Here is a 27414-nt window from a genome sequence, read left to right on the forward strand (position 1 = left end):
GACACCCAACAACTTGTACTTTAAGTTTAAACATGGGTGAAATTGGCACCCAACACCCTGCACTTTACCATATAGTGTGTACAACAACATATACACTTACATGAGTATGAAGTATTAGGCATCAAACCATTGAATGTATATTCCTGAATGCCAATAGCAAGGACTTGTTCTTGTACACGAGATGTACTGCCTTCTTCCAATAGGTAGATGCTGCAGGAATATAGCTTTAAGTAACACACACTATGAATGAATGAATGAATGAATGTTAAACAATGGAAATTCTGGATAGCATTTGGCATATGCCAGGAGTTTTCTACAGAAAAGTCTTTCCTTCAGTATATTTCATATCACTTTTAGAGATAGTTAAGGTGGGGAAGATGGGACACGTATTCATTCTATTTTCTTGTCTCATTTAGCAGTAAACAAAAAACATTCAAAGAATTTTAAAACCGTATCCTCACGACTCCCATAGACCGTGGTTAATTCTTTAAAACTTGCTCAAGACATTGGGATATTATGTGCTAAAGGTGTCTCATCTTCCCCCAACCCTACTATATATATGTATTGTTATTACTTACGTAAAATTGTCTCCTGTAGAACCAGATCCCCATCTAACACGAACAGTGCTTAACTTGATGTCAGAAGCTGCTACGTTTGCACCAGTTATACCGGCCAACTCTGTAATTCAATGAATGTATACAACTTGTATGTAATAATCACCCACAAAGTTACATACATGGGAACTCATACGCTGACACCGAGGTGTATGAACACCCGTGTTATAACGACTTTCATTTTCCGGCCATGCGAGGATAAACTAAATTTTATATACATTCATTACATTTAACTTATTTAATCTTGTGTGGCTGGAAAACGTCAGTCGATATAACACAGGTGTTCCGTTTCATACACCCCATGCCAGCTTATGAGTTGCCACATATTTAACTTTAGAGGTATGTAATTATTCCCGAAAATTTAAAGACACAAACAAAATACCTTTTAGTACAAAAATCGGAGCTTGCTAAATGTTATACAAGGTGTTTTTGATAACCAATGCAGTTTATATAGTTTTGTAGTTTTGTCTATTTCCTACCTTGGCATATTATACCAGTAGTTCCAACACCTGACATGTCCAAAAAGTGAGCGTTGCATGAACACCTGTTAAATATAATGTTTATTTACCTTATGCTCACTGTTGAGTTATAACATGGGTGTCTTCCTATACACCAGACACACATGGTGTATTCATACACCTCATGCTCACTGTCGAGTTATAACATGGGTGTCTTCTTATACACCAGACACACATGGTGTATTCATACACCTCATGCTCACTGTCCAGTTATAACATGGGTGTCTTCTTATACACCCGACACACATGGTGTATTCATACACCTCATGCTCACTGTCAAGTTATAACATGGGTGTCTTCTTATACACCAGACACACATGGTGTATTCATACACCTCATGCTCACTGTCGAGTTATAACATGGGTGTCTTCTTATACACCCGACACACATGGTGTATTCATACACCTCATGCTCACTGTCGAGTTATAACATGGGTGTCTTCTTACACACCAGACACATGGTGTATTCATACACCTCATGCTCACTGTTATACCACCTACCTAAATGATCCAGGTACATTAGTACACAAAGCATTTCCATGACAAGAGTTGGATCCACTACATTCATTGATATCAGAGCAATAAGTGGAGTTATGTATCTCATAACCTGTGAACACATATATAACATACTAAAGTAACTGAGACAGCTTAAAACACTGAAGATAGGATGATAATCCTGATACTGATACTGATATTAATGGTAAAAGGGGGCTAAGGCATTGTACCAAAATAGGCTTGGCATGGTCAAAAAGGCTATAGTTAAAAGTGTAATGTTACATAAAAAAAAACTATATTTTGGCTGATTTATTATAAATTGAATGACAGAATGAATGTAACCAATTTATCCTTGCATGGCGTGGCAACGGAAGTCGTTATACCCCAGGTGTTATGTTTCATACACCTCATGCCCGCTTATGAGCGACCATATAAGTCTAGTTTAATATAATTCTCCACATCATACCTGCTCTACACATGCAAACTGGTAGACTTGCATTTACAAAGCAATCAGAATTAACGCATCTTGCTGCATCGATGGTGGAACATGTTGTGTTTGCTACACATGTCGTGCCACTCATAAAGAAACCATCAAAACATGTACACGAGTAACCACCTGTGTATTTAGAAGTAATGAGCTGGTACACTATAAGTTATTACAACGGTACCATATTTTATACACTCTATAACTGCCTGTGCATATTGAGGTATAAGTTTACATATAATAAGTAAAACACCTATACAAGAAATAAAAAGCTTAGCAAAAGTAGTAGGCCTATTTAACTCTACAATATGTGGTATATCATAGGTTATAACAAAGGCATCATATTTCATACACCGTGCCTGTTTCTGACCAAAGATAGTATTAGTTTTTAAACCAAAACGCGTAAAAATTAAGGCAATTGTGCCATGTATATATATATATAGTAAAAAGAGGTATGTCATAGATTACTTTTAAAAATACTACATGAGCATTATATATGTTTGTATTGATACTTATTATAAAATAACCTCTTATCTTAATAAATGATGACAAATGTGTCATATATACATGGCCTGTTATATATATATATATATATATATAATATATATATAATATGTATATAAGACATTAAGTTATTTTACCGATTGTATTGTTGCACATTTGTTGACAAGGTGTGCCCACGTTGCATTCATTCACATCAACGCATGTAAGTGAGTCTGTGCCGATTTGGTAACCAGATGGGCATGTACATACAAATGAACCTGTTGGATGATTAGATATTACATGGTGTGATTTATAAGGGTGTTGAATGTTGGAGTAATAGGACAACTGTGACTTAAATCCCAGATTTCTTGGTATTAGTGTTTGCTAGGTATTGTTGTTTTAAGGAAAACATGGTTAGATAAGTCTCCACACCACATGCACGCCGTCAGGATGCAGATATCGCGCACATATAAGCTTATGTTATAGCCAACTCACATATACTTGTCTGTATGTACGTATGTGCTGCCAGGCTGCATGTAATGAGCTGCAACGCATACGTTACCACACAATACACATGCCCACTTTTTAAGTGGAATATATGAAGATATATACACAAGATTTTTTTACTTACATCACTGAAGATGATTTTAGTATATTTAAACTGATATGTAAAGATTATATTTTACATACTTAGGGCCATCACGTATGTATTAAAACTATACCAATCATTTATAGAGTGAATTTACCATTAGTATTAGAGCAAGTGTGGCTGCAGTTTCCTTTCCCAGCATTAGCAGAACATTCATTTATATCATCGCATGTGTTCGCTGCACTATTGTACGTGTAGCCAGTTTGACACATACAGCTAGAATAGATAAGACACAAATTCAATGAGTTTTATAAACTATTTGTGATTTTAATGCGCGAAATCTGCTAAGTACTCTGCAAATGTTAAACAATTTGGAGTATAAAGTGTGGCGTAGTGACTTAGTTGATATGCGGTTGGATGCTTAATACTGATACCATCGTGCCATATGTGACCATGAGTAAGACTCTTAGCGGACATTGCTCAAACCCAGTGGTCACCAGTGTTGTAGCACCCTAGGTGTCAGAGTAATAGGCCAACTCTGGCCTAAATATCAGATCTCATAGTGCACTGCTATAGGACCTCAACCGCGTAAAATAGAATATTCATGGTACCGCAATATGTGTTAAGGTGGCTGTACACAGTATCCGGCGTGCGAATTCGCATGCGAAGTCGTATGCAAACCCTTGTCCAATTCCGCATGCGGCAGCCAAATCCGAAAAAAAACAGACAAAACGGACAATTCCGGATACTGTGTACAGCCACCTTTACAGGTCAGACTACAAAATAAAACTTGTTATATACCAGACTACAAACTTACTTATAAGTTCCATCGACATTATTACACACACCATTCTTAGCAGGGCATGGGTTGGTTAAACATTCATTGATATCTACGCAGTCAGATGCATCGCTTGTGTTTTGTGTGAAGCCAATGCCGCATTCACAACTGAAAATGAACAGGTTTTAGTTTGAGGAAAATGCTTTCAAAACCTTAACATTATAATCCTAAACCCTGCAATAAAAAAATTAGAAATGAAAACAGATTTACAGAAAAAAAAGAGATTGGTTCAGGTTTATATGAATCTTGTCTGTTCTAAAACAAACGTTTTAGCCCATACTTATACAAATACAGATTGGTTTAATACTTTCAATATAGATATTTGTTTTTTGAACTTATATTTTCTTTTAGTTTTATTACAAACAGCTCATACATATGATACAAATATGAAAAAAACGTTGGCATTCTATGACACTTGATCTTGCCTGGTATTTTATTAAAATTGTCCAACTTTATGAGCACTAACAGATCAAGACAGTTTTATGAAATTTATCAAAAATTTTAGTTAAAAAACTGATGTCAAAAGTAAAAAATATAAATCATAAATTTTCTCACAGTTACTTACATGTAACTTCCAAAGTTATTCTTGCAGGTAAACCTCGGTCCAACGCACGTGTGTGCACCTGTTGTGCATTCATCTATATCCTCGCATGATGTTATACTTGAACTAAGGGCAGTAAAACCGGGTTTGCAGTCGCATCGGAAGGTCCTTAACTGGTTGAAACAGTTTGTGCTGTTGGTGGAACAGTTATGGGTGCCTTGCGTGCATTCGTTGAAGTCAGTACAGCCTGTCACATTGTTGGGCACGAGACCAGAGAGGCAATCGCACCTGTGGGGTTAAATGGGGCTGAATAACTTATTTGTTCTTACATGGCGGGGCAATGGCGGTCAATATAACACACGGAATAGGTATTTTGTTTCACAAACATGCCCATACAAACGCCCACAGTGGTAGACTAGTAGCAAATTTGAAACTGTAACCTCTTGGTCATACAGCCAGGTGCAAAAAACCACTGATCCGGGACAACTTAAAAGAAAGTTAACTACTGCTGCTGTAAAGCTTGCTATAGAAACTGAAGTTAAGGCCAGGGTTAGCCTATTACCCCATAGATTTACTTGTTTTTTATAATTTAAAATATTATTTTACAAATATTTTTTACCATACTAGTTTAAACTGGTTTTTACTGGTTTTTACCTGAATGAGCCTGGAGTGTTAACGCATGTTTGTAGATTTGCGACGCATGGGTTGCTGGCACATTCATTTATGTCAATACAACTCATATTATCTGTTGTGTTCAGTACATATCCAGTGTTGCACGAACAGGCGTGAGTTGTTGGACTAGCAAAGTTACATTTCTGCTGGCATGGGTTGCTGGCACACACTGTAAAAAAAGATTTTGATAAAATAAATAAAAAATGTTAAAAATTTGTTTGAAAAAAACAAAATAAATTAAAAGCTCATTTTAAGCTGTATTTACGAAACATAAAATTAATTTTCATTTATCCCTTCCCATACAGTAACTAAGATCAGATTAATTAAAACAATAAAGAGAAGAGAAGAAAAGAAGCAGCACAACAATAGTCTTGAATCCATAACCTCTGGGCTGGAAGCAGTATGCTTACCACAATGCCATAGCGTTTATTATGTCACCCTAAATGAGACCACACCTACCGTCTCTGATACAGAACTGTCCATCCCCAGTAAAGCCTGTAGGGCATGGTCCACAAGACACACCAGTAGGACCAGTAGCTGGTGGGGGTAGATCAGTGCATGTTACCCTAAAGTCGCATGGGTTGTTTGTGGCGCAACTGTCTTCATCTTCAGAGCATAAAACTCCACTGTACCCAGATGAACAGGTGCACGATTTCAACTGAAAAACATTTAAATGGGTAATAATATGAATGAATGGCAGTTGTTTATCTTAGTGTGACAGTGCAACAACAGTCATTTTAACATGGGGATGTTCTGTTTCATATACACAAGTAAATTAATGAATAAATGTAACATATTTATCCTTATGTGTCTGTAAAAGAAAGTCATTATAACACAGAGGTTTTGTTTCATACACCTTGCGCCTGCTTATAAGTTACCACGTATGTGACTTTGTAGGTGATTGATTTTTCAGTATGACTGACAATTTGAACAACCTAATATTGACCACTTGTAAAAGTGTCTTGTGCACGCAGTGGTGGCAGCCTTGAACCTCGAACCAGGTCACCTTTGGTTACAAAGCAAGCATTTCAACCACAATAGGCCCAGATGATTGGACCGACAGTGAATATAAATACATAAATATAAACATATAGTATTTCACCTCAAATCTGTTAGCAGTATCAGAAATAGCAGGATCATTATTGTTGCAAGTTCCTCCATTCTGGCACCCACATAACTTAATGTTAACATCAAGTGAGCTAGCAAAGCCTGAGCTGTCAATCACATTGATTGACAAGCTGGTGACAGTTGTGTTGGTTGGTGTCCAAGTAAATAAACCAGCTGTAGAGAATAACGGTATTTTAATGAATGTAAATTATTTATCCTTGCATTGTGGGGTAACAACATTTGTTATAACATGGAAGTTAAATGAACGTATGTGTCTTTTTTACTAACGAATACATTTTATTTTATATTACAGAATAATGTTGAACGAATAAATAACATGTCCCATACCGCGTTGCACCTTTAAAAATTACCAACTAAAAAAAAAACGAATAAAACCTTTATCTTACTTGAAGAGTTGATGGTAGCACCAGTATCTGATTTAATAAGTCCATCCAAACTAAAAGTAATTGTTTCACTCTCTGGATCTGTGGCTTGGAATTGAACAGTGGTCAGTTGACCCACTGTGGCTTGAATGGTGAGTGTTGTCATGGTGAAGGTGGGGGGGAGATTGACTGGAAAAATATGGTTTGTTGTCAAAATTTTTATGATTCATTTATTCTTAGAACAATCTTGCTATTTCAACTAGGTAGGTAAATATAATGAGTAACCCAGTTTGAAGATAACTTGCATTTTGTTTTCTTTTAGTTTGAGGGTATTAACTTTTACTGATTGTCCCCTTTTTTGGTGAGAAACTGATTGATTGTCCCCTTTTTTGGTAAGAAAAGTAAAATTGATTATGCAGCATTTGGAGTGACTTTATACACTTCGTGCCGATTGTAGTTGAATTACTAAATATCCAACTTTGTGTTTAAATGTTAGTATCATTGTCTAACTGAGTAAATCCAAGTTACAAGGCAAATTTTCCTCCTAATGTTGGAACACTGGGTCAGGTATTGTTAACAATTAATGTTTTAAAGTCTTGAAACGCATTTTTAATTTCGTTTTTGGCTGTTTAACAAAACCCAGATTAGGCCCTAGTTAAAACCCACTAATACAAAAATAGAAAATTTTATTATTTTCAAAGGTTACTTACTGACAGGTTGTCCAATTACGTTCGCTAACACAGTTTGTCCACGAGAAGTATCTCCGCTTATCAATACATCGTGCATGCATGGGGATGATATACTACCGTCCTGTTGAGCAATAGGAGTATTAATTATGACATGTAGTATACAGACTGGGACCAATAAGCCTACATCCCAGGTCTCAGGGGTGCCTCACTGAAGACCTCACCCTCATAGAATAGAATAGACTGGGACCAATAAGCCTACATCCCAGGTCTCAGGTGTGCCTCACTGAAGACATCACCCTCATAGAATAGAATAGACTGGGACCAATAAGCCTACATCCCAGGTCTCAGGTGTGCCTCACTGAAGACATCACCCTCATAGAATAGAATAGACTGGGACCAATAAGCCTACATCCCAGGTCTCAGGTGTGCCTCACTGAAGACCTCACCCTCATAGAATAGAATAAACCAAGACTAATAAGCCTAAATCCCAGGGCTCAGGCACAAATCACTAAACCTCTTACTCTCATAATAATAGACTAAAGGTGGCTGTACACAGTATCCGGAATTCGTCTGTTTTGTCTGTTTTGTCCGTATTTCGCTGCCGCATGCGGAACTCGGGTTTGCATTTGACTTCGCAGGTAATGGGTTTGCATTTGACTTCGCAGGCGAATTCGCATGCCGGATACTGTGTACAGCCACCATGAGAGTTCTTTTACTTAATTAACACTTCATTTCAAAACAAGACAGTAGTCATACCATGGTACAAGCAGCTTCTGCAGCAGTAAGTTGAGCATCTGTAGCTTCAGACAACAGTTGTTGCAAGTAGGTAGGAGTGAAGTTTAGATCATTGGTGTCACCCCATGTCTCGTTGGTCGCATACGTGAAAATAGACTGCGATGCACTGACACGCCCTGTTGAAGTGTTATTGTAATGAATTGGTAGGTATAACATGATGAAACAAATCAGAACATTTACCTAAAAAATTTACATATAGTAGGTTGGGGAAGATGGGACACCTTTAGCACATAATATTCAAAAATCCTAATCGTGTTTTGAACAATTAACATCGGTCTATGGGATTCGTGGGGATGCGGTTTTATAATTGTTCTGTTTTTTCTTTACTACCAAATGGAACGAGAAAATAGAACGAAAAGGTATCCTATCTTCCCTCACTCATTTGCATACATATGTTGTATCTCTTGCTTTATCATAAAATACGTGCCCATTCATTAAAGCAGCCATTACGTGCTCAATAAACTTACATGAGTTGCCGAATTCATTAATAGGAGGGCTTAGTATCGTTCCATTTGCAATGTATTTGTTCCACCTCTGCTGTTCTGTGTTTGTTGGTGATGTAATAGTTGTGTATATTATGTCGTCATAGTTAAGAACGGTTCCGTTTCGGTATTTGAAGTCGTTTTGTTTGTTTTGGTCAAAATTGCCTGAAAAATACGGTTTATTATATAGTACTGTGGAGTAAGATGAACACTGTTAAAACATAATGTACTATATATGGACTCTAAAGCATGTTTATTAAACCATAACACTTTTTTAAACATTATACAGTAAAAAAAATTAAAAATCCACCTAAATTCTGTACTAAACAGCCCCCCCCCCCATGCTAAGGCACTTATATTACAAATATTTAATAATTTTTTTTTAAAAATCTTAAATTACCGTATAAACCACTTAATCTCCCAGAGAGAGTCTGACTGATGCCATTCTCTAACGTTATTTGTTGTCCGTTGGATTTCAAAACAACCAGCAAACGATCGTTAGAACCACGTAAGTCGACTTGTAGTTTACCGTCGTTCAAAGACATGTACGCTTCATTATACCTTAGTATACCTGGGTGGAATATATGAATGAATAACTTATATATGCTCACGTGGCGGGGCAATAACAGTCGTTATAGAACACAGGTGTTCGATTTCATACATTATATCTTAGAATACATTGTTATGTAACATTAGAGTGGTCTTTATGTGGAATAGTTAAACGAATGTAACTTATTTATATCTTGCGCGTCGATGCAACGATAGTCGTTATATCTGGGTGTATAATGTAACGTTATATTGAGTGAAATATATCAATGAATGGTACTTATTTACCATCGCGTGACAGGCAAATGGCAGTCGTTATAACACGGGTGTTCTGTTTCATACAACTCGTGCTCGCTTACAAATTACCATGTGGCGTTTTTTTTAATATAACCCATAAGTGGCCAATGTAAAGTGGCATCAAAAAGTGCAGAAAACGACACCCATGTTATAACCCACCAACAAAAATAATGTATTGTATGGTGGGGAAAGATGGGACACCTTTAGCACATAATATCCAAATATTCTGATCGTATTTTAAACAATTGGCAATCGTGAGGATGCGGTTTTATAATTATTTGAATGTTTTTTGTTTACTACCAAATGGGACGAGAAAACAGAATGAAAAGGTGTCCCATCTTCCCCACCCCACTATAACTAATATATGGAAACGATACAGTTTAAGACTTACCGTTTGCGTTTAGTGTTGCTATCTGTGACGTTGTAATACGTGTTCCATTGATTTGAACAGTCATGTTGACCAAATCCATACTGCTACCATTGGCTACAGTGAATTGGAACACATGTGGCGAAGAAATGGAATCGATTACGGCAACACTGGTAACCACTGACGCGTTCACTGGTCTTCCGTTCACGTCTTTGTTGCGCGTCATACGCACCTGTGTGACGTAATAGAGAAGCATTATTGCGTGGGTAAGTGCGCATATATGCACACATACTGTTATAAAATACATGTAATTATTTGCATATACAAGTTTAGCGTGTTTTGAACAGAGATTACGCTAAAGTATATTGTATGGTATAATACATTTATTCGTTATAGTAAGTATAACTTCAAATAACAGATTGCAACGACTCAATTTTCTTGCTAGCTGTAGGAGCCACGCTTCTATCCAATAAGTTGTTTATACATTACATTGTTCTTAGTAATAACTGGAGTTTCCTCGTCATTTCCATTTTTTGCACGTCTGTATTTTTCGTTATCGTTCTTATCAGACAAGATGTTTACGTAACACAGACAACACAGTACATAAAAAACGTTTATGATAACGTCTATATGGAGTAATCATGACGATTGATAAACGTATTAACATAACCTTAACAACCCAAAAGGACTAGTTAAGATATCAAAATAGCCGCATATCTTTACAGACAGTCGTTAATCGTTATAACACCCTATGAATAAAATATATGCGCGTCAGTTAAAAAAGCGTGGCTGTTAAACCCAATATATATAATATATATATTTTAATAGCAAAATGTGGCCGCATAAGATATAAAAACACATCAAACAGCAATATAGACACGTACCTGCACAGAGAGGCCGTTATTCGCCGATATAAGTTGATATTCCCCAACGCCAGAGAATGAATAGGCATTCCCGTCAAATGATTGTAAATGCGGATCGCCAACGGTGGTTGCTGCCATTGCAAAGAATGTGATAACGTAATACAGAAACATGGTTTCAATATATATGTTTAAAATGCTAGCAAAAGGTACGAAGTTTTAAAATTTTGAAACTTAAAACTTTCAGGGCCTATGCTTTGACCGCTATCTACATAATACAGTAACATTGTTTCAATATCTTAAAATAGTTTTAGACTGCTTAAGCATAAGAACGGCGTGTTCTAGTCAATACATCTGCTTATAATATACTAGCAAAACGTATAACTTATTAGGACAGTTAAAGCCTTTGACTTTAACGGTTATCAAACGTCTGTTAAGGCTTGAGATATGGCATAACAACTATGGACTATAGCGTGTTTTTACGACCGTCGTTTTGCTGCTAATTCCCTTTTTTCGCTATTTTGATTATCTGAGTTTCGTTACCGTATTTAAAAAGCATAAATAAAGATTGTGCTGCATAATATACTATACTATGTCTAGAAGAGCGGTTACTATAGCTCTGTTACTAAGAAAACAACATTCTATAGCACGTCACACTTAGGATTTGGAATACCCGTTACACCCACGATTACACCACAGGTTATGTATTGTGAAACGTCACCTATACCGTGTATTGCAACTTATGGCCGGTATGCAGCGCTTAGTCATTGCGTTATGTTGCTAGAGGTATGACATCTTTAAATAATGAGTTATGTATAGTATTGTGGGGTAAGATGGATACCGCTAGCACACAGTATCTATACATGTCATTTGCTTGTCGGTTCGGGGCATCTTAAATTAATGAGGTATGCATATATACTATTGGGTAAGATATAGATGTCTTGACAACGTAATGTCCGTACTTCGAATCGTGTTTTTAGCAATTAACAACGATCTTTTGTAGTCGTGAGAATGCGGTTTTGTTTACTACTAAACGGCGCAATACAAGAGGATAAAATATGGACCATTTACTTCAAGCTACATGATTTAAGTCACACTAGTCAAAGTGACTTCTACATCACAGTATATAAACACACAAGCATAAAATATACATCTCTTTTTCCAGACATAACCAAGAATTCGCTTTGATGCATGAATACGACTTGTTTTTATAATTAAAGTTTTTATAATTAAAGGGATCCGTAATTGAGTTTACGCAGGGCAATTCCCTGATAGTCCGTATTTTTACATGCACAGAATGTAGTATAACATGCACAGAATAAACGTGTCTGTTGCCAACTTACCGTATACAAAGAGGACATAACCGACCGACGATGTAGAAGGCCTCTTTTCATTATACATGGCGCAGTACTTTGGATTGGTGGATCTAATACAACAGTCTATACCGGGCTGGGCGTCGTTTGCTGTTAAATAAATGGTTTAATTAAACAAGTGGATTTTAACACAGATATGATTTTTATTTCTTATCTCTTAGAATACAGTAGTCGTAATGAATAAATGGTTTGTAAATTGCTTTATCCTTGAGTGGCGGGGTAATGACAGTCATTTTAGTACAGGTGTTCTGTTTATACACCTTGTGCCTGCTTAAGAGTTACCACGTTTGAAACTTTGTGGGTGATAGTTTTTTTTCTGTATGGTTGATAATATAGAAAACCAATTAGTGTCATGGCGCAGGAAACGTTTTGAACACGCGTTATAACACGGATGTTTTGTTTCATACACCTCGGGCCCGAGTTACCATATATGTAACTTTGAAAGTGATTATTTTTCCAAAAAATTTTAAATTTGTTACCGATAATTGACACACCACATATGTAACTTTGTTGGTAATTATTTTTTGAAATATTCTAAAATATTTTTACATTCATTTCTGTCAATTAAGACACTTACCTAATCTTTTATCAGCGTCTTCAGCCGTGTTGGAAAAGATAACAGACCGTCCATAGTAGCCTCCATTTGGATAACCATTGGATATAAAGGCAGCATTCCCCTTGTAACAGCATGTAAGGCCAGAAGTGTTGGTTTTACGGACATTAGATTGGAAACATCGGGGACCTAGAATTTTGGGAAAAATACAGTTTATTTTGACCTTAAATTTGAAATTAGCTTAGGTTTTATATTGGCTCCAAAAACTTTAAAATGGAGCATAAAAAATTATTTGGTAGGGTGGGGTAAGATGGGACACCTTTAGCACATAATATTCAAGTATCCTGATTGAATTTTGAACGCTTAACAACGGTCTAAGAAAGTCGTGAGGATACTGTATAATTTAATAATTCTTTTTAATATGTTTTGTTTACTACAAAAAGGGACAAGAAAATAGAATGAAAAGATGTCTCATCTTCCCCCACAGTGCTACATATTATCGAATATAACTTGTTTATCATGGTGTTAACATTAATTATGCTTTTGAAAACATGTTTGGCATGTTATAAATACTAGATACATTTTAAATCTATAAGGGATTTTCTGTAAAGTTTTAATTTTTAAAAGCAAGTTTAAACTCAATAGAAAAAAGACAGAAGATTTATTTTAGTTCTAAACAATAATATATGAAATATTTCTGTTAAATTAAAAAAAATAAAATAAAAAAAAATAAAACAATGATATATGAAATATTTCCTGTTAAATAAAAAGTAAAAAAGTTATAAAATCATAATGCTAACCTGTCCATTGTCGAAGAGACATTAACACATCAGAAGTAACGACTCCTTTCAAGGGTGCTGGTCCCACTCCAGCGTGGGGTGGCCATATTGGTGTGGTAACAAAGGATTTGTCATAAAAAGCGTTGAATAAAGTTGGTGGGCATGCCTGGGAGAAAGGTTTGTTAAAAGTTTTGCAACACTTTGGTATGTCTGGTGTATAAAAAGACACCCATGTTATAACTTGACAGTGAGCATGAGGTGTATGAATACACTATGTGTGTCCGGTGTATAAGAAGACACCCATGTTATAACTTAACAGTGAGCATGAAGTGTATGAATACACCATGTGTGTCTGGTGTATAAAAAGACACCCATGTTATAACCTAACAGTGAGCATGAGGTGTATGAATACACTATGTGTGTCCGGTGTATAAGAAGACACCCATGTTATAACTTAACAGTGAGCATAAGGTGTATGAATACACCATGTTGTCTGTTGTTTAAGAAGACACTCATGTTATAACTTGACTGTCAGCATGAGGTGTATGAATACACTATGTGTGTCTGTTGTATAAGAAGACACCCATGTTATATCTCGACAGTGAGCATGAGGTGTATGAATACACTATGTGTGTCTGGTGTATAAGAAGACACCCATGTTATGACTTAACAGTGAGCATGAGGTGTATGAATACACCATGTTGTCTGGTGTAAAAGAAGACACCCATGTTATAACTTAACAGTGAACATGAGGTGTATGAATACACCATGTGTGTCTGTCTGCTGTATAAGAAGACACGACACCTATGCTTAAAGTAGACAGTGAGCACCAGATGTGTTTATAGTTCATATGTAAAGTTACAGTTTGACAGCGAACATGAGGTATTAAAACATTTTGTGTGTTTTGTTTACATAAAAACACATTTTTAACTTAACTGACTGGACAGTGAGGATGAGGCGTATGAATACACTATGCGTGTTTAGTGCGTACAAGTACACTACAATTATGTGTGTATAAATACACTACCACAACAACTAAGACCTTCCTACACCAATACAAACAAAACTTACAGTTTTTTCCACCCATGTTGTAGCATTTGGTTGGTTGTCATACCAAGCTTGGCAAGCAGCTTCAGGAGTTTGTGTCATATCACTTGTAGCATCATCTGTTCGCATTATGAAGACTCCTTTCTTACCTGGAATTGAAATTAAATCGGTTTATTTGTAAATTGGAGAACAGAAACAAAAGAATGGTTTTAATTTTTGGTATTTTTTTTAGTTTTAGGTTTTTCTTGCATTGGAAGAGCAAGAAAGTTGTAAATTAGAAATAGGTTACCATGTGTATTTTGCCATAATGTGATATTACATGTGCATAAAGTGTCTACTAGTGTAACGTTAATGTAAATTCTATACTTGCCAGTTGTAACCAAAGTATATTTTAGAAAAAGTTATGAAGCACCTGTATTTGCAATGATGTGTAAGAGCCAATTGGTATAACTTTAATGTAGATTCTAATATTCCATACTGTAACCAAAGTATTTATGAAGCACAAATTATGACGCACCTGTATTTGGTCCCACAAAGAGATCTGGACGGTTGGGGTTACTGCTCGTTGTTACAGAATGGGTGAAACTCTTTTGAGGGTTTGTGTATCCCACTTTGCCTCGGTAGTTCATAAAGTTACGGGCGAGCATGTCACTGTAAGATGTCAGTGCAAAAGAACGTATCCCATCAGTGGCGTATAGGATTTGGAATGTAAGACCCTGTTAATACAAAAAGATGGGTGTGGCTGATAATGGAGCAATTGCCGTTAAGTGTCTTGCCCAAGGACACATTCACTTAAAATGGTAGCGACGGCGAGGATTGAACCCATTACCTCTGGGTTAGAGGCAGGCATGCCAACCAGCTGAGCTACAATGCTAGTAATAGAAAGAATAATTAAAACCTGCATTTATAAACGGTGGAAGTGACAAAATTAACTTGTATTAATTTGTTTGGTGCAGAAGCTAATTAGAATCTGCATTTGTAAGTTCAAAGTTTAAAAATTATACTTTTAACTTGTAATTCATGGAAAAGCAGGTAAATGCCAAAGTAACTTATAAATTACAAGGTAAATGATATTAGTATCAATGCAAATTGGTAATTAATAATTATCAATGAAATTAAATTACTAATTTTATATTTTATTTTATAGAAGTAATGCTTTGGGAAGGGGGTCATAAAATAGTTACCACAAAATTGAAAAAAATAGCCATGCCATACAAACGTGGTAACTTTAACATTAAATGTTACTTACTTCTCCTGTTGTTGCAAAGAAGATTGGGTGATAAGGAACGACGCTGTATGTTAGTTTGAACACTTCTTTGGCTTGGAAGTTTAAGATAGGTTGTTCTGTTACGTTCACTTGGCTTCTTATAGCATTGTTTACCATTGCAAGAAGTCGATCACCAGCTGTAAGTATTGGAAAGTTTTGTATAACATACAATGAATAAATGAATGTAACTTACTTTATCTTTGCGTGGCCTGAAAACGTCAGGCGTTATAACATGGGTGTTCTGTTTCATACACCTCGTGCCAGCTTACGAGTTACCATGTATGTTACTTTGTAGGTGAATATTTTTTTGGGGGAAGTTTTTGTTTGTATGTGACTGATAACCTGGACAACCAATTAGTGACCACTGGTTTGGAGCAATTGTCGTTAGGTGTCTTATTCAAGGACACAAAGGCCCTGTTATGTATTTAACTAAACACGTAAGCGCGCAAGGTGTGTCAAACAGGACACCCGTTTGGTATAGTCTATCATTGCCCACCACGCGAGGTTAAAAAGTTACATTTATTTAATAAAAACAACAAAACATACAACATACCAGCATTGGTTTTGCCCATTATAATATGCTGGTAATAAATAGGGTAGTCCTTCGGTTGTAAACGTGACCAGAACCCAGCTATAAGGCCATCTCCTGTTGTAGATGAAGTGGACAGGTCTGCAGAGATGGAGTTAGCGTACGCTGACTGTGTTCTTGAACCAGAGGATGGCTGTAGTACTAATACACCATTGATTGTCCCATATATTCTGTAAAGAGTAGTAGTTTTATCAAGCAAGGTATTCCAAAGCTTACTTCTATATTCTATTCTGTAAGGATGAAGTCCTACAGCATAGTATGCGATGCTACTCTGTATGTGTATACACTATTATAAGCGTAAAATAATAGGTGTCTAAAATGACTTGTCACCCATGCTTTTCAGCTATGTTTATCACCCCAGGTTTATATGTAAACAGCTTTTATTTTGCTGTTCAGTGTCTATAGAAACAAGCAGGGCCTAAGTATATTGCATCCGCCACATTAATCAATGAGGTTTCCTATGTTTAAAGAATATTAGTGTGACTGTATTTCAGCAATATCACCCCAGATTTAGATGAAACTAAAAAAACTATGAATCGCATACAACAGGTTTACATTGTACCCTAGTTTAACACTACAGCTAAATGAATGAATGGATGAATGCAACTTATTTTATCCTCGCATTGCTGGAAAAAATACAGTCATTATAACATAGGTGATTTGTTTCATACACCTTGTGCCAGCTTACGAGTTACCATGTGGATGTATGTATGTGACTTAGTGAGTTTGTTTTTATGTATGATAATTTGGACAACCCATTAGTGACACTGGGTTGGCTGCAGACTAACCTGTAGTATGTTTTGTTTCCAATCACAAATCCAACTTCACTTGTTACTATGTTGGAATATGAGCTTTGTTCCAAGGGGGAATCACCAACAGCGATACCAAACGGTTGCACTAATTGCTCTGTGAAGAAAATAAAATTAACAGTAATCTCTCAATGCATTTGCTGGTTAATTCGTAAACCTCATGCTCACTGTCATAACATGGGTGTCTTCTTGTACACCAGACACTCACGGTGTATTCATACACCTCGTGCTGACTGTAGAGTTATAACATGGGTGTCTTCTTATACACCAGACACACATGGTGTATTCATACACCTCATGCTCACTGTAGAGTTATAACATGGGTGTCTTCTTATACACCCGACACACATGGTATATTCAAACAAAAGTTTAACATTAAGGCATAAAAAGGAAATATACACAGAAAATAAATACAGAATAAAACATTGCTTTCTCATTACTCACCAATGCAAAATATTTATTGTCGTTGATATTTTTAGTATTTTTTACTCTTCAAGTGTTTTGTAATAAACTACCTTTCTTACACGTTTGTTGTTTTTTGCTTAGATAATACTGTGGGGCAAGATGGATATTGATATCGAAGCCATATTTTCTGAACGTGCTTTGAATAATTAACAACGCTCTTTTAGAGCCGTGGAGATACGGTTTTACAATTCTGCAAATATTCTTTGTTTTTTTACTAAATGGGACGAGAAATAGAATGAGCCAGCACCAAATTAACTTGTAAGCGAGCACGAGGTGTGTGGAACAGAACACCCGTGTTACAACAACTGTTGTGGCCCCGCCATCCAAGGAAAGTCATAACGTACTATAAAATAACCAAACAGTCTGACTTCACGCACGAAATAGTAAGCAGATACAGCGCCCAAGTTTAAAATAAGTTGTTTGCCCCATGTACGTCACTTTGCTACGCTAAAATATTTGCTAACGGTGACTCTTTTAGTATTCTGTCCTGAAACGGGTTTTGTTTCAGAGAACAAACTGCTGATTCGGAAATTACGCGGTATTGGTCGCGATGTATTGGAGAAACGCCAGATCTTTTTTAATGGCAACTATAAACAAAAAGTAGTAAACCCGAATACAACTTGGCAGTTAATCACATATCGACCAAAACGTTTCTAATCCTGCGTCGATTAGAAATTGAAGATACGATTTCATTACCTTTTAAATTTATTTGTTTACTACTAAATGGGACGAGAAAATAGAATGAAAAGGTGTCCCATCTTCCCCCGTCCTACTATATAACCTCTATATCTGTTATGAGTTATAGGCTCAAACTAGTCCGAAATTTAACAACTAAGCCAACACCCGACCATTGATGCAAACAGCCCAACTTATTTATAAACGAATGAATGAATGAATGAATGAATGAATGAATGAATGAATGAATGAATGAATGAAACTTACTTTATCCTCGCGTGGCCGGAAAACGACAGTCGTTATAACACGGGTGTGCACCTCGCGCCAGCTTACGAGTTACCAAGTATGTTACTTTGTGGGTGATTATTTTTTTTTTGGATTTTTTTTTTCTTTTTTATGTATGGCTGCTAATTTGGACAACCCATTAGTGACCACTGGGTTGGAGCAATTGCCGTTAAGGGTCTTGCTCAAGGACACATACGCCCATAATGGTAGCAGTGTCGAGCCTTGTACCCATTACCTCTGGGTTACAGGCAGGCGCGCTAACCACTACGCCACAGCGCCGGACTAAACTTCTAACATATAATGTAAATATGTAATGAAACTGCTAACACAAACGCAGGAAACCTAACTAGCGCGAAAATGTCTTTATAATAAAATTAATACAGATTTTTCTGTCAACTAACTCAATATACAATATATATAAATAAAATCTTAATCTTCAGTTTTGCATACAAAATGATGTAAAAGAAAAGCAAATGTATATAATATATATGATACACTAGGCTAAAACAGGCTGTAATACAGTATTGCACATAAAAACTCCATAACAAAAACATTTTGATACATAACGTCAAACAAAAGCAATGTAAAATAAATAATATCCAAAATGTTCACTTTTGATCTAAAGTTTCTGTTCTTACAAAATAAAAAAATCAGTGCTGAAATAGTGTTTCCAAAACCAAAACCACCAGGTGCTCTCACAGTGTGTTGTGCCCACTCACTTTTAATCTGGCAACACTGGCCCATGCTCCTCATATAGTAGGCAGTAATCTTGACAGAGATATCCAGATAACCAATACAGTTTGGCCACCCCCCCATATTAATGCCATCCTGGGTGCCATGCTCCAACCAAGGGACTGATATACTCCAGCAATGCTAACACCTTGAATGATAAACAATGGCAATAATATATATGTATATTTACATTAACGAATGCATTTTTACCCCATGTGCCAATCCTGGCCTAAATCCTAGAACCTATGGTGTCCCATGTTGCGAGACCTCACCCACACAGAATAGAATGAATGTAGCTTATATAACTTCGTGTGGCAGGTTATAACATGGGTGTTCTGTTTCAACACCTCATGCCACTTATGATTTATCATGTACAACTTTGTGGGTGACTATTTTAAATGTTTCCTATTGAATAGGGTATGGCTGATTATTTAACAACTCATAAAATACTACTGGATTGTCTTATGTCAATAACTTTGTGGTTGATTATATTATTTGCCCAAAGTCACCATAAATTTTAAGATTTTAAGCAATACATACTCACATGATAAAATGCCACCAGTCAAAGGCATAATGAAACCCATAGCTATAATAGCAAGTGAGTACCATCTGCCTTGCTTATTCTTGTGTAATGCCAAAAAACTTGCAAGAGCAGCCACCCCATGAACTATAACTGATGACACAAGCACCCAGAGGAATATCCATGTCGTCATGTCTAGGAAATTTAAATTTATGAGAACTAACATCTTATTGCACGGCAGGGCAATGTTAGACATTATATAATTCCTGTTTTCCAAAATAGATATTCAAGCATTGATTTGCGTATGTATGTTTTTAGTACCGCTTAGGGTTTTGGTGACTGAAAATTTTGGACAGCCCATTAGTGGCCACTAGGTTAAACTAGTCACCATTGAGTGTCTTACAGTTATGGTATACTCTAGTTGGATGGCCCTTGCTGTATTGTGTATGCCTTGCATCAAATACAAGCTTTAGAATACAGAACAAATTAAAAAGCTTCTAACTTTCAAATCCTTTTATGTCTTCTGTTGATAAAATATTCCATGTCATGTTTTTATCATTAAATCAAACTTTGTGTGTGGACCTGCTGAAAAGTGATGCTGATTTAGTGAATTTATCAATCAAAGTAGTCAAATTTACAATACAATTTGCTACAATGCAAAATATACAAAATTTGTAAAGCTTAATGAAATTGTGATATTTTTTAAAAGATAACAATATTTTGACAGAAAAAGACAAGTAGATTAAATGGTGCTCTGCAATGACTGCACTGCAACAATTACTGTTAACACAAAGCATGTGTATTTATAAAAGGAATGTTAAGCTTAGGCAGTTTCAGTATCAGAAAGAGCAAAATCGACACTAATATAATTCTTATCAACCCTAGACGGATAAGTGTTAAAAATACTTTTGGAGGGCTTGAAATAATCAGTAGGTGCGTGACATACAAACTCTACTGCGTCCATTAAATGCAATGTATCATCACTAGGGCCAAAGTAAAAGTTTTTCGGGTCAAAACTTCTGTCTTGGTCCAGTTTTTTGGAGGGTATAAGCCAAGTGAATGAAGTGTATTTTTCAGAGTATTCGTCCGTTAGAAATCCATTGCACTGGGCATAATATGGAAGGCAGTCGTCTTCATCTATAACAGATACAATGTCTCCTGTTTGGTAATATTGTCCTTTATAAAACACACTATCTGTTACCACACTTGTACCAGAAAGTGTGGGTGTAAGTCGCTTGGAAAAAAACTTGTTCTTAAAAATTGACCTACGCCCTTTTCCTTTGGATACAGTTTTGTTTCTAGCTATTTTTGAGCGAGAGTTCTTGCCTTTACCATTGCTTTTTTTGCTTCCATTGCCGTTGCTTGTTTCCCCGGTCTTTTCGCGTTTATTTATTCCTTGTTTTACAAAGCAGGTTTGGCAAATGAATTCATTGCCTTCTCGTCGCCATATTGGTGTTTCTTCCGCACTGCAATGCTTACATACAGGTGCAGTACCGAACGGCATATTACAAAACGAATAAGCGCTGCAAAACGAAACTTAATGCTAAAAATGGAGGTACAACTTTAAAATCGATTTACAGACGAAAAGTGTCGTTTTTATTGCAATTTATAGATTTAGGAAGCGCAAAAGAAGTAATTTACCTTTCTAAATAATGTTATTTTACTACATTTAGTCAACAATTTAACAAGAAAACACGATAAAAAATGTTAAACTTATCTGGGTAACCACCGGTTTCATAGACACAAGATAATATTCAGCATTATCTTACGGGGAGTATAAATGTGAAACTATGAGATTTACAGTAACACTTTTTAAGTTATCCTGTCTCCTTTTATGTAATAAACTTTCAGAACTAATTCGTAATCTTTAAAAATATCAGACACGTCCTAGTTGAGTCAGATTACATCGCATATTTAACAGTTTTAGTGAGATAGGGGAAGGTGGGACACCTTTAGCACCTAATGTCCAAATATCCTGGTGTTTTAAACAATAAACAACGGTCTATGGAAGTTGTGAGGATACGGTTTTATAATTCTTGAAATTTTCATTGTTTCCAACAAAATGGGACGAAAAATATAGAATGAAAAGGTCTCCCATCTTTCCCCACCATACTATGTATTAGTATTTAAAAACTTCAATACATCTACCTATTTTACAAATATACAACATATGTTCGATAGAAATTGTTTTTATTGTTTTACTACAGAAGAAAGAAGCGATAGAGCAACTACAAGATTTACATCTAACTTAAAATATTACATTTCAAGCAGAGGCAGCTACACTTTTGAATATAGAAAATTTGAACTGAGACTTCAATTTGTTACATTACCCAAACGAACTGAAATATGTTAAAATTAAATGTTATATGAATGAGCTAGACAGCAAAGAGGTGTTAGTGCTAGTAGATTAAACATCATCATAGTCATTTACGATTGTGTTTCTTGTTTCCTCCTCAAAAGAACTTCTGAAAAAGTCATGATATTTGTTGATTATCTTAAAATATAAAACTTGTTAGTTGTATTCGTCTTTCAGTATAACTTTATGAGTTATAACACAGGTGTTTTGTTTCATACACCTCATGCCTGCTTATAAATTACCACTTGTCTTTCAGTATAACTTGTCTTTCAGTATAACTTTATTTGTCTTTCATTGTCTTTCAGTATAACTTTAGGAGTTATAACACAGGTGTTCTGTTTCATACACCTCATGCCTGCTTATAAATTACCACGGATGTAACTTTAAGGGTGATGGTTTTATGCATGGCTGACAATTCGGACAACCTATTACTAAGTTCCTGTTAATTGCCTCGCGAAAAAGATACACGTATTCCGTATATATATATATATATAGAGAGAGCATAAAACACCTTACCTGTATACATGTACACTACACCTAAAAAGTAATTATATCGCTATCGTAATTAAACACACAAATAAAAATCATTATTATTATGTATATACATATATATATATAAAATAACTGTTACCTGTATTTTCCTCTTGAGATCCTTGTCCGGTCACTATACTGTAAGTTTATCGATTTCTTCACGCGCCCTCTGCGAAGTATTATAATCCCTAATATAATCACCATCATCAAGAGAATCGCGGCCGTAGCCCCGACTGCGACGGCTGCAATAAGATCGGTATCTGTGGAGATTCAGACAGCCCAAAGTTATTAGTTGTAAAAATTTGGGTGAAAGTTTTTTTTTACCACTATAGTGACAATCATTTTTTAAAAAAATCTGTTTATGTGGAGATCCATTGAAAAAATTAGTAGCTGATTTTTGGGGAATTGTGTAAGTGCAAAAATGTAAAATTTGGAATCTAGTAGAAGTATAAATAGTTTGTAAGAATTTCCTATTTTTTACCACCAAAGGAATAAGTGTTTTGGTAGAATTAATTTCGTAAACTTTGTGTTATGATATTTGAGCAATAAAGTTAAAAAAAAACTTTAAATCTATTTGCGTTATCCTGTTATAGTCATCGCTTTTTGGTAAAAGTTGTGTATTAGTGTTAATTTTACACAGAAAACTAAAACAAATTACAAAATCTGTTTTAGTTGGCAAGTTTTACATTACCATGTCAAATAATTTTACCTTTTTACATTGTTGTTCATTATTTGCAGAAAAATGTAAAAGAAGTCTACTTTACTAATTAATCTATGTACACAGAGTGTGTACAACTAGTTAACTACATAAGTAATATTATAGTAAGACCAGTAAGCAATTTATCTCATTAAGACCTGCAAAGCTGCACTAGATCAAAAAGTTTTGAAAAATCAAAAATGAATAAGGTAGTGGTAATTTAAATCAATAGGAAAATAAGTTGCAAACTGTTAAAAAGGGTGTTTTACACACATGGAGTAAGTTTACAATAAAGCTTTAGCAAAGTTGGAATCATGTACAGAGTAGGAAATAACGTGATAGAATAAGTAATGTTAAATTATTGAGTAAAATAAGATTGAAAAATGTTATTAAAAAACTATACGGTTTAATAATATAACTTTGGCACAGTTGTAAATATATATATATATATATAAAGTAGTGAGACTATCATGCTATTGGTAAAATTAATATAATTTCAGCAACATGCTTCTGGCTGTTAAGGTAATGCAGTATCCCTGTTCTGTTTAAACGGCTGTATACATATTTCATGCACAAGCATTTGAAATTAGGATGAGAAATTAGGACATACATGTATATATATAAATGTTTACATATGTATGTATATATATATATATATCATGGATGTTGTGGAGTGTAAATTACAGTGACATAAGTGTCATAGTGCATGCAAAATGGGTAAAAAATTAGCGCATGCGTAAAGGGCAGCAAAAAATATGAAAAAATATATAAAGTCATTTTTACTTGTACGCTAGAACAGCAATAATGACCAACAGGATAACAATGGCTGAAGTCACGCCAGCTACGATGCCAATAAGACCTGTATCTGGAAATTGCCATAGAAAAAAAAATACAGTCTTTAAGTGCTGGAAATATTTATACATTCTTAAAGCTGGATTTTTCCGTAAGATGAATTTACAACCAACTTATTTATCTGAATTTTTACAGAATATATAAATATCGGTTGATTTTTACAACATATTTTGCATTTTAGTTATTTTTTCAGCTTAACAACTTAACAAAAAAGAGCATATAAATGTTATTTTTAATATATATATAAATTGGAGGTTACTTATTTAGGGGTACATTTGCCCCATTTTTATAAATGAAGTGTCTAGTGAGCTAATAATGTTAGTAAACCTAAAACACAACACTATTTCACGATTACGTAAAAAACTGCTACTATCTATATTCTACAACACAAAAACATACTCTAAACTCTACAAACACACAACTAAAAAATAACACGATTTTTACGGTAAAAACTACAGGCAACACTGTTCAATACGCGATTGTGCATCACTGTATAGGTGGACATGCTTAATATTAATATACTATGGGATATCCTAGCTTTTAATATAAATTGGTGTACAAATATTTGTGTGGTGCAGTATCTAACAGTATAAACTGAAGTGCCGTGTTTCTACAATACGGTGCTCAAAATTAACTAAGTGCTCGAAAATTAATAAAAACAACAAAAATTACAATAAAGCGTGTTATATACTACGTGCTTGTGAGTCTATACTGCTATGTTTAACATCTAGTCATAAAAATGAGGCTTTGGGAACAAAATATACAAGCGTTTATGCAGCAATATTCTGAACTTATTTTTAAATAAAACTTATTTTTAAATAAAAAGCATAACAATAAATTATTGTAAAATTTAGGTAACATGAACTAAAAAAATGATTTAAATAAAACTATAAAACACCAAAAAGTAAAAAAAAGAAGATAAAATAAAAACTATTTATTTTATTCAATAAAACCGTCTTACTTTGATCTTGGCACCGTAAGCCTTGATACCACTGTGTACAAGTACATCTAGGTGCTCCATTCAATGTAGCTATGCAGCTTCCCCCATTCAAACAGTATGGGATGCCATTTGTTAAACATTCAGATACACATCTGTTGAATAGGGTGTTGTAATATCTTGACAATTCTTACACACTGTTGTTAATTGTTTAAAAAACAATCAGGATATTTGGATATTATGTACTTAAGACGTCCCATCTTCTCCCGTCCTACTATATTATGATGTACTCTAGCAAACTGATAGAGTGCACTGTTATAACCTCTGTTGAATAGGGTGTTGTAATATCTTGACAATTCTTACACACTGTTGTCACGGTCAGGATATTTGGATATTATGTATTAAAGGTGTCCCGTTTTCTCCCACTATATATTTGGATACAATGTATCAAAAGTCTCCCGTCTTCCCCCACTATATATTTGGACATTATGTACTAAAGGTGTCCCGTCATTCCCAAAAAAACCACATACATTCTTCCAGGGTTGGTCAAGTTCTTGTCTGTAAGTCCAGGGTTACATTGGCAAGTATAACCAGGGTGTTGGGTAATGTCTGTGCATTGTGCGTTGATGGCGCATGTTGATACACTGCTGGTGCACTCGTCGAAATCTGGAAATAGAAAGTGAAATTTACCCGGAAACTCCGTGTGCAACGAGTTAAAATAAATACAACTCAAAAAGTAAAACTTTTTAATTAAGTTTTTTACTAATTTTATGAAAACAAGTAAATCTATCAAGTTATATGAAAACAGGTGTATTGTTTTATTATCTAAATATATTTAAAACCCCATGAAAATAAATAAAACAACCTGCTATTAATATCTGTTTAAGCATTTTCAAATAGGCCTTTTTAACAGTGCAGATGTGTGGTAACATAATATTTATTTTGTCACATCTGCTATCAGGCATAATGTAAAATAGTGTTTTTTCGGTTCATCTGCTAATTGTTATATAAATATATATATATATATAGCCAAATCTAAAGTTTTTAATCTGTTGTAGTGTGTTCGATATAAAAGTAGTTTGTTTTTTTTCTGACCGTTACGTTATAATTTCTATAATTACAAATAGTCTTCTGTTACACATATGTATATATATATATGCATTATGAAGATTATTCAACTTGTATTAAAAGTGCAAAAGATTGAAACTTACTTGTCATTGTAAAACTCGACAATGATGTATTCTGTAACTCAGGGAGCGAGTTAGAAGTGACTAAAGCTTGGATTGCGGTCTGTGTGGATGTGGAGTCTGTTACGTTCGCCACAGTTGCTGCTGAAGTTGCGATAACGCTCCCACTTGTAAGGGTCAAGTCAGTGAATGACACCAACACTGTACCAGTGTTCTTGAATAAAGCAGTGGCCTGGAAAAGTTTAAAAAAGTGATTAAATAAATATATATATATTATAGCTGAATGAATGAATGTAAGTGCTTTATCTGTACGTGGCGGTGCAGTAATATACAATTCGTTATAACACGATGTTCTGTTTCATACACCTCATGTCCTGTTACCGGTTACCACGTATGTAACTTTGTGGGTGGTCAGTTATAGGTTCAGATAATAGACCAACCCTGGCCTAAATTCTAGATCTCCGGTGTTGTCCCTTGCCATGGGACCTCACCCACATAAAATGAAAAGGTTTTATGATATTTTGGACAGATTTAAGACTTAGTTGGAAAAAACTGCCTTTAAAAAAGTTATTTAAGTTATGATTAGGTTACTTACAACAGTGGTGAACATGGCTACAAAGTTCGTATAAGCTGTACTGGATGTATCAGTAAGATCAGTTGTGAAAGTGGTTGTGAATCGTAGTGTGATGTTAAACACTTGTGAATCTATAATTAAAATAAGTTTTAAATCACAATTCCATTTGAATAAGAGGCTGACTTATAGAAAAACGGTTATAGAAAAACTTTTTTTTTCCAAAAAAGTTGTACAGCTAACTTTTGTGGAAATGTTTTAAATTATGGAAATAGCATATTATTGCACACAGCACTTACTTAAACATTGACTGTTAACAAAAGATTGGAAGACAGGACATGGAGCACCTGGTGTGGCAGTTGTTGATGTTGGAACTGGAATAATAGAATGTTAAATATTTTGAAGATGTCTTGTTTAGCTAGTGTTAACT

General features: G+C 35.1%; 4 protein-coding genes across 4 annotated transcripts in view; all 4 read right to left on the minus strand.

Annotated features, from left to right (window-relative positions):
- LOC149734991 (uncharacterized) overlaps positions 1–17763 on the minus strand; it is a 28679-nt gene extending 10916 nt beyond the window's left edge. The window contains exons 1-28 of the mRNA XM_089880211.1: positions 17730–17763; positions 17156–17273; positions 16332–16537; positions 15761–15915; positions 15029–15227; positions 14536–14660; positions 13486–13630; positions 12710–12874; positions 12103–12222; positions 10784–10893; positions 9924–10131; positions 9090–9260; positions 8675–8854; positions 8169–8323; positions 7434–7533; positions 6748–6912; positions 6336–6514; positions 5693–5891; positions 5216–5402; positions 4586–4849; positions 4000–4128; positions 3340–3458; positions 2752–2871; positions 2093–2242; positions 1633–1738; positions 1094–1158; positions 579–678; positions 101–210 (exon numbers count right to left, since the gene is read on the minus strand). Of these exons, the coding sequence (XP_089736337.1) occupies positions 101–210; positions 579–678; positions 1094–1158; positions 1633–1738; positions 2093–2242; positions 2752–2871; positions 3340–3458; positions 4000–4128; positions 4586–4849; positions 5216–5402; positions 5693–5891; positions 6336–6514; positions 6748–6912; positions 7434–7533; positions 8169–8323; positions 8675–8854; positions 9090–9260; positions 9924–10131; positions 10784–10893; positions 12103–12222; positions 12710–12874; positions 13486–13630; positions 14536–14660; positions 15029–15227; positions 15761–15915; positions 16332–16537; positions 17156–17273; positions 17730–17763 (4084 nt within the window). The remainder of the gene's footprint in view (positions 1–100; positions 211–578; positions 679–1093; positions 1159–1632; positions 1739–2092; positions 2243–2751; positions 2872–3339; positions 3459–3999; positions 4129–4585; positions 4850–5215; positions 5403–5692; positions 5892–6335; positions 6515–6747; positions 6913–7433; positions 7534–8168; positions 8324–8674; positions 8855–9089; positions 9261–9923; positions 10132–10783; positions 10894–12102; positions 12223–12709; positions 12875–13485; positions 13631–14535; positions 14661–15028; positions 15228–15760; positions 15916–16331; positions 16538–17155; positions 17274–17729) is intronic.
- Positions 17764–18553: 790 nt separating this feature from the next.
- On the minus strand, positions 18554–20495 carry LOC149734992 (transmembrane protein 170B-like). The gene is made up of 3 exons (XM_089880327.1): positions 20356–20495; positions 19878–20048; positions 18554–19481 (listed from the first exon to the last, which is right to left on the minus strand). The coding sequence occupies exons 1-3, from the start codon at positions 20399–20401 to the stop codon at positions 19351–19353; spliced, it is 348 nt and encodes a 115-aa protein (XP_089736453.1). The 5' UTR covers positions 20402–20495; the 3' UTR covers positions 18554–19350.
- LOC149734993 (GATA zinc finger domain-containing protein 1-like) lies at positions 20439–21429 on the minus strand. Its single transcript, XM_089880317.1, has one exon. The coding sequence runs from the start codon at positions 21355–21357 to the stop codon at positions 20677–20679; it is 681 nt and encodes a 226-aa protein (XP_089736443.1). The 5' UTR covers positions 21358–21429; the 3' UTR covers positions 20439–20676.
- A 597-nt stretch (positions 21430–22026) lies between these two features.
- Positions 22027–27414, minus strand: part of LOC149734994 (uncharacterized) — a 33908-nt gene continuing 28520 nt past the window's right edge. Inside the window, exons 53-59 of the mRNA XM_089880215.1 lie at positions 27284–27358; positions 27009–27118; positions 26438–26645; positions 25757–25892; positions 25251–25381; positions 22841–23000; positions 22027–22318 (exon numbers count right to left, since the gene is read on the minus strand). Coding sequence (XP_089736341.1) covers positions 22261–22318; positions 22841–23000; positions 25251–25381; positions 25757–25892; positions 26438–26645; positions 27009–27118; positions 27284–27358 — 878 coding nt within the window. The 3' untranslated portion in view covers positions 22027–22260. The remainder of the gene's footprint in view (positions 22319–22840; positions 23001–25250; positions 25382–25756; positions 25893–26437; positions 26646–27008; positions 27119–27283; positions 27359–27414) is intronic.

Source organism: Ciona robusta, chromosome 6 (assembly GCF_009617815.1).
Source record: "Ciona robusta chromosome 6, ASM961781v2".
NCBI classification, from domain to species: domain Eukaryota; kingdom Metazoa; phylum Chordata; class Ascidiacea; order Phlebobranchia; family Cionidae; genus Ciona; species Ciona robusta.

Excerpts from the sequence above, each read along its gene's own strand:
- LOC149734993 (XM_089880317.1), bottom strand. The coding sequence starts at position 21,357 with ATGCCGTTCGGTACTGCACCTGTATGTAAGCATTGCAGTGCGGAAGAA.
- LOC149734992 (XM_089880327.1), bottom strand. The coding sequence starts at position 20,401 with ATGACATGGAATATTTTATCAACAGAAGACATAAAAGGATTTGAAA. Across the intron at positions 20,049-20,355 it reads AGACATAAAAGGATTTGAAA|ACATGACGACATGGATATTC; the intron begins GTTAGAAGCTTT and ends TAAATTTCCTAG. Across the intron at positions 19,482-19,877 it reads GACTGGTGGCATTTTATCAT|GTGTTAGCATTGCTGGAGTA; the intron begins GTGAGTATGTAT and ends TTATCATTCAAG.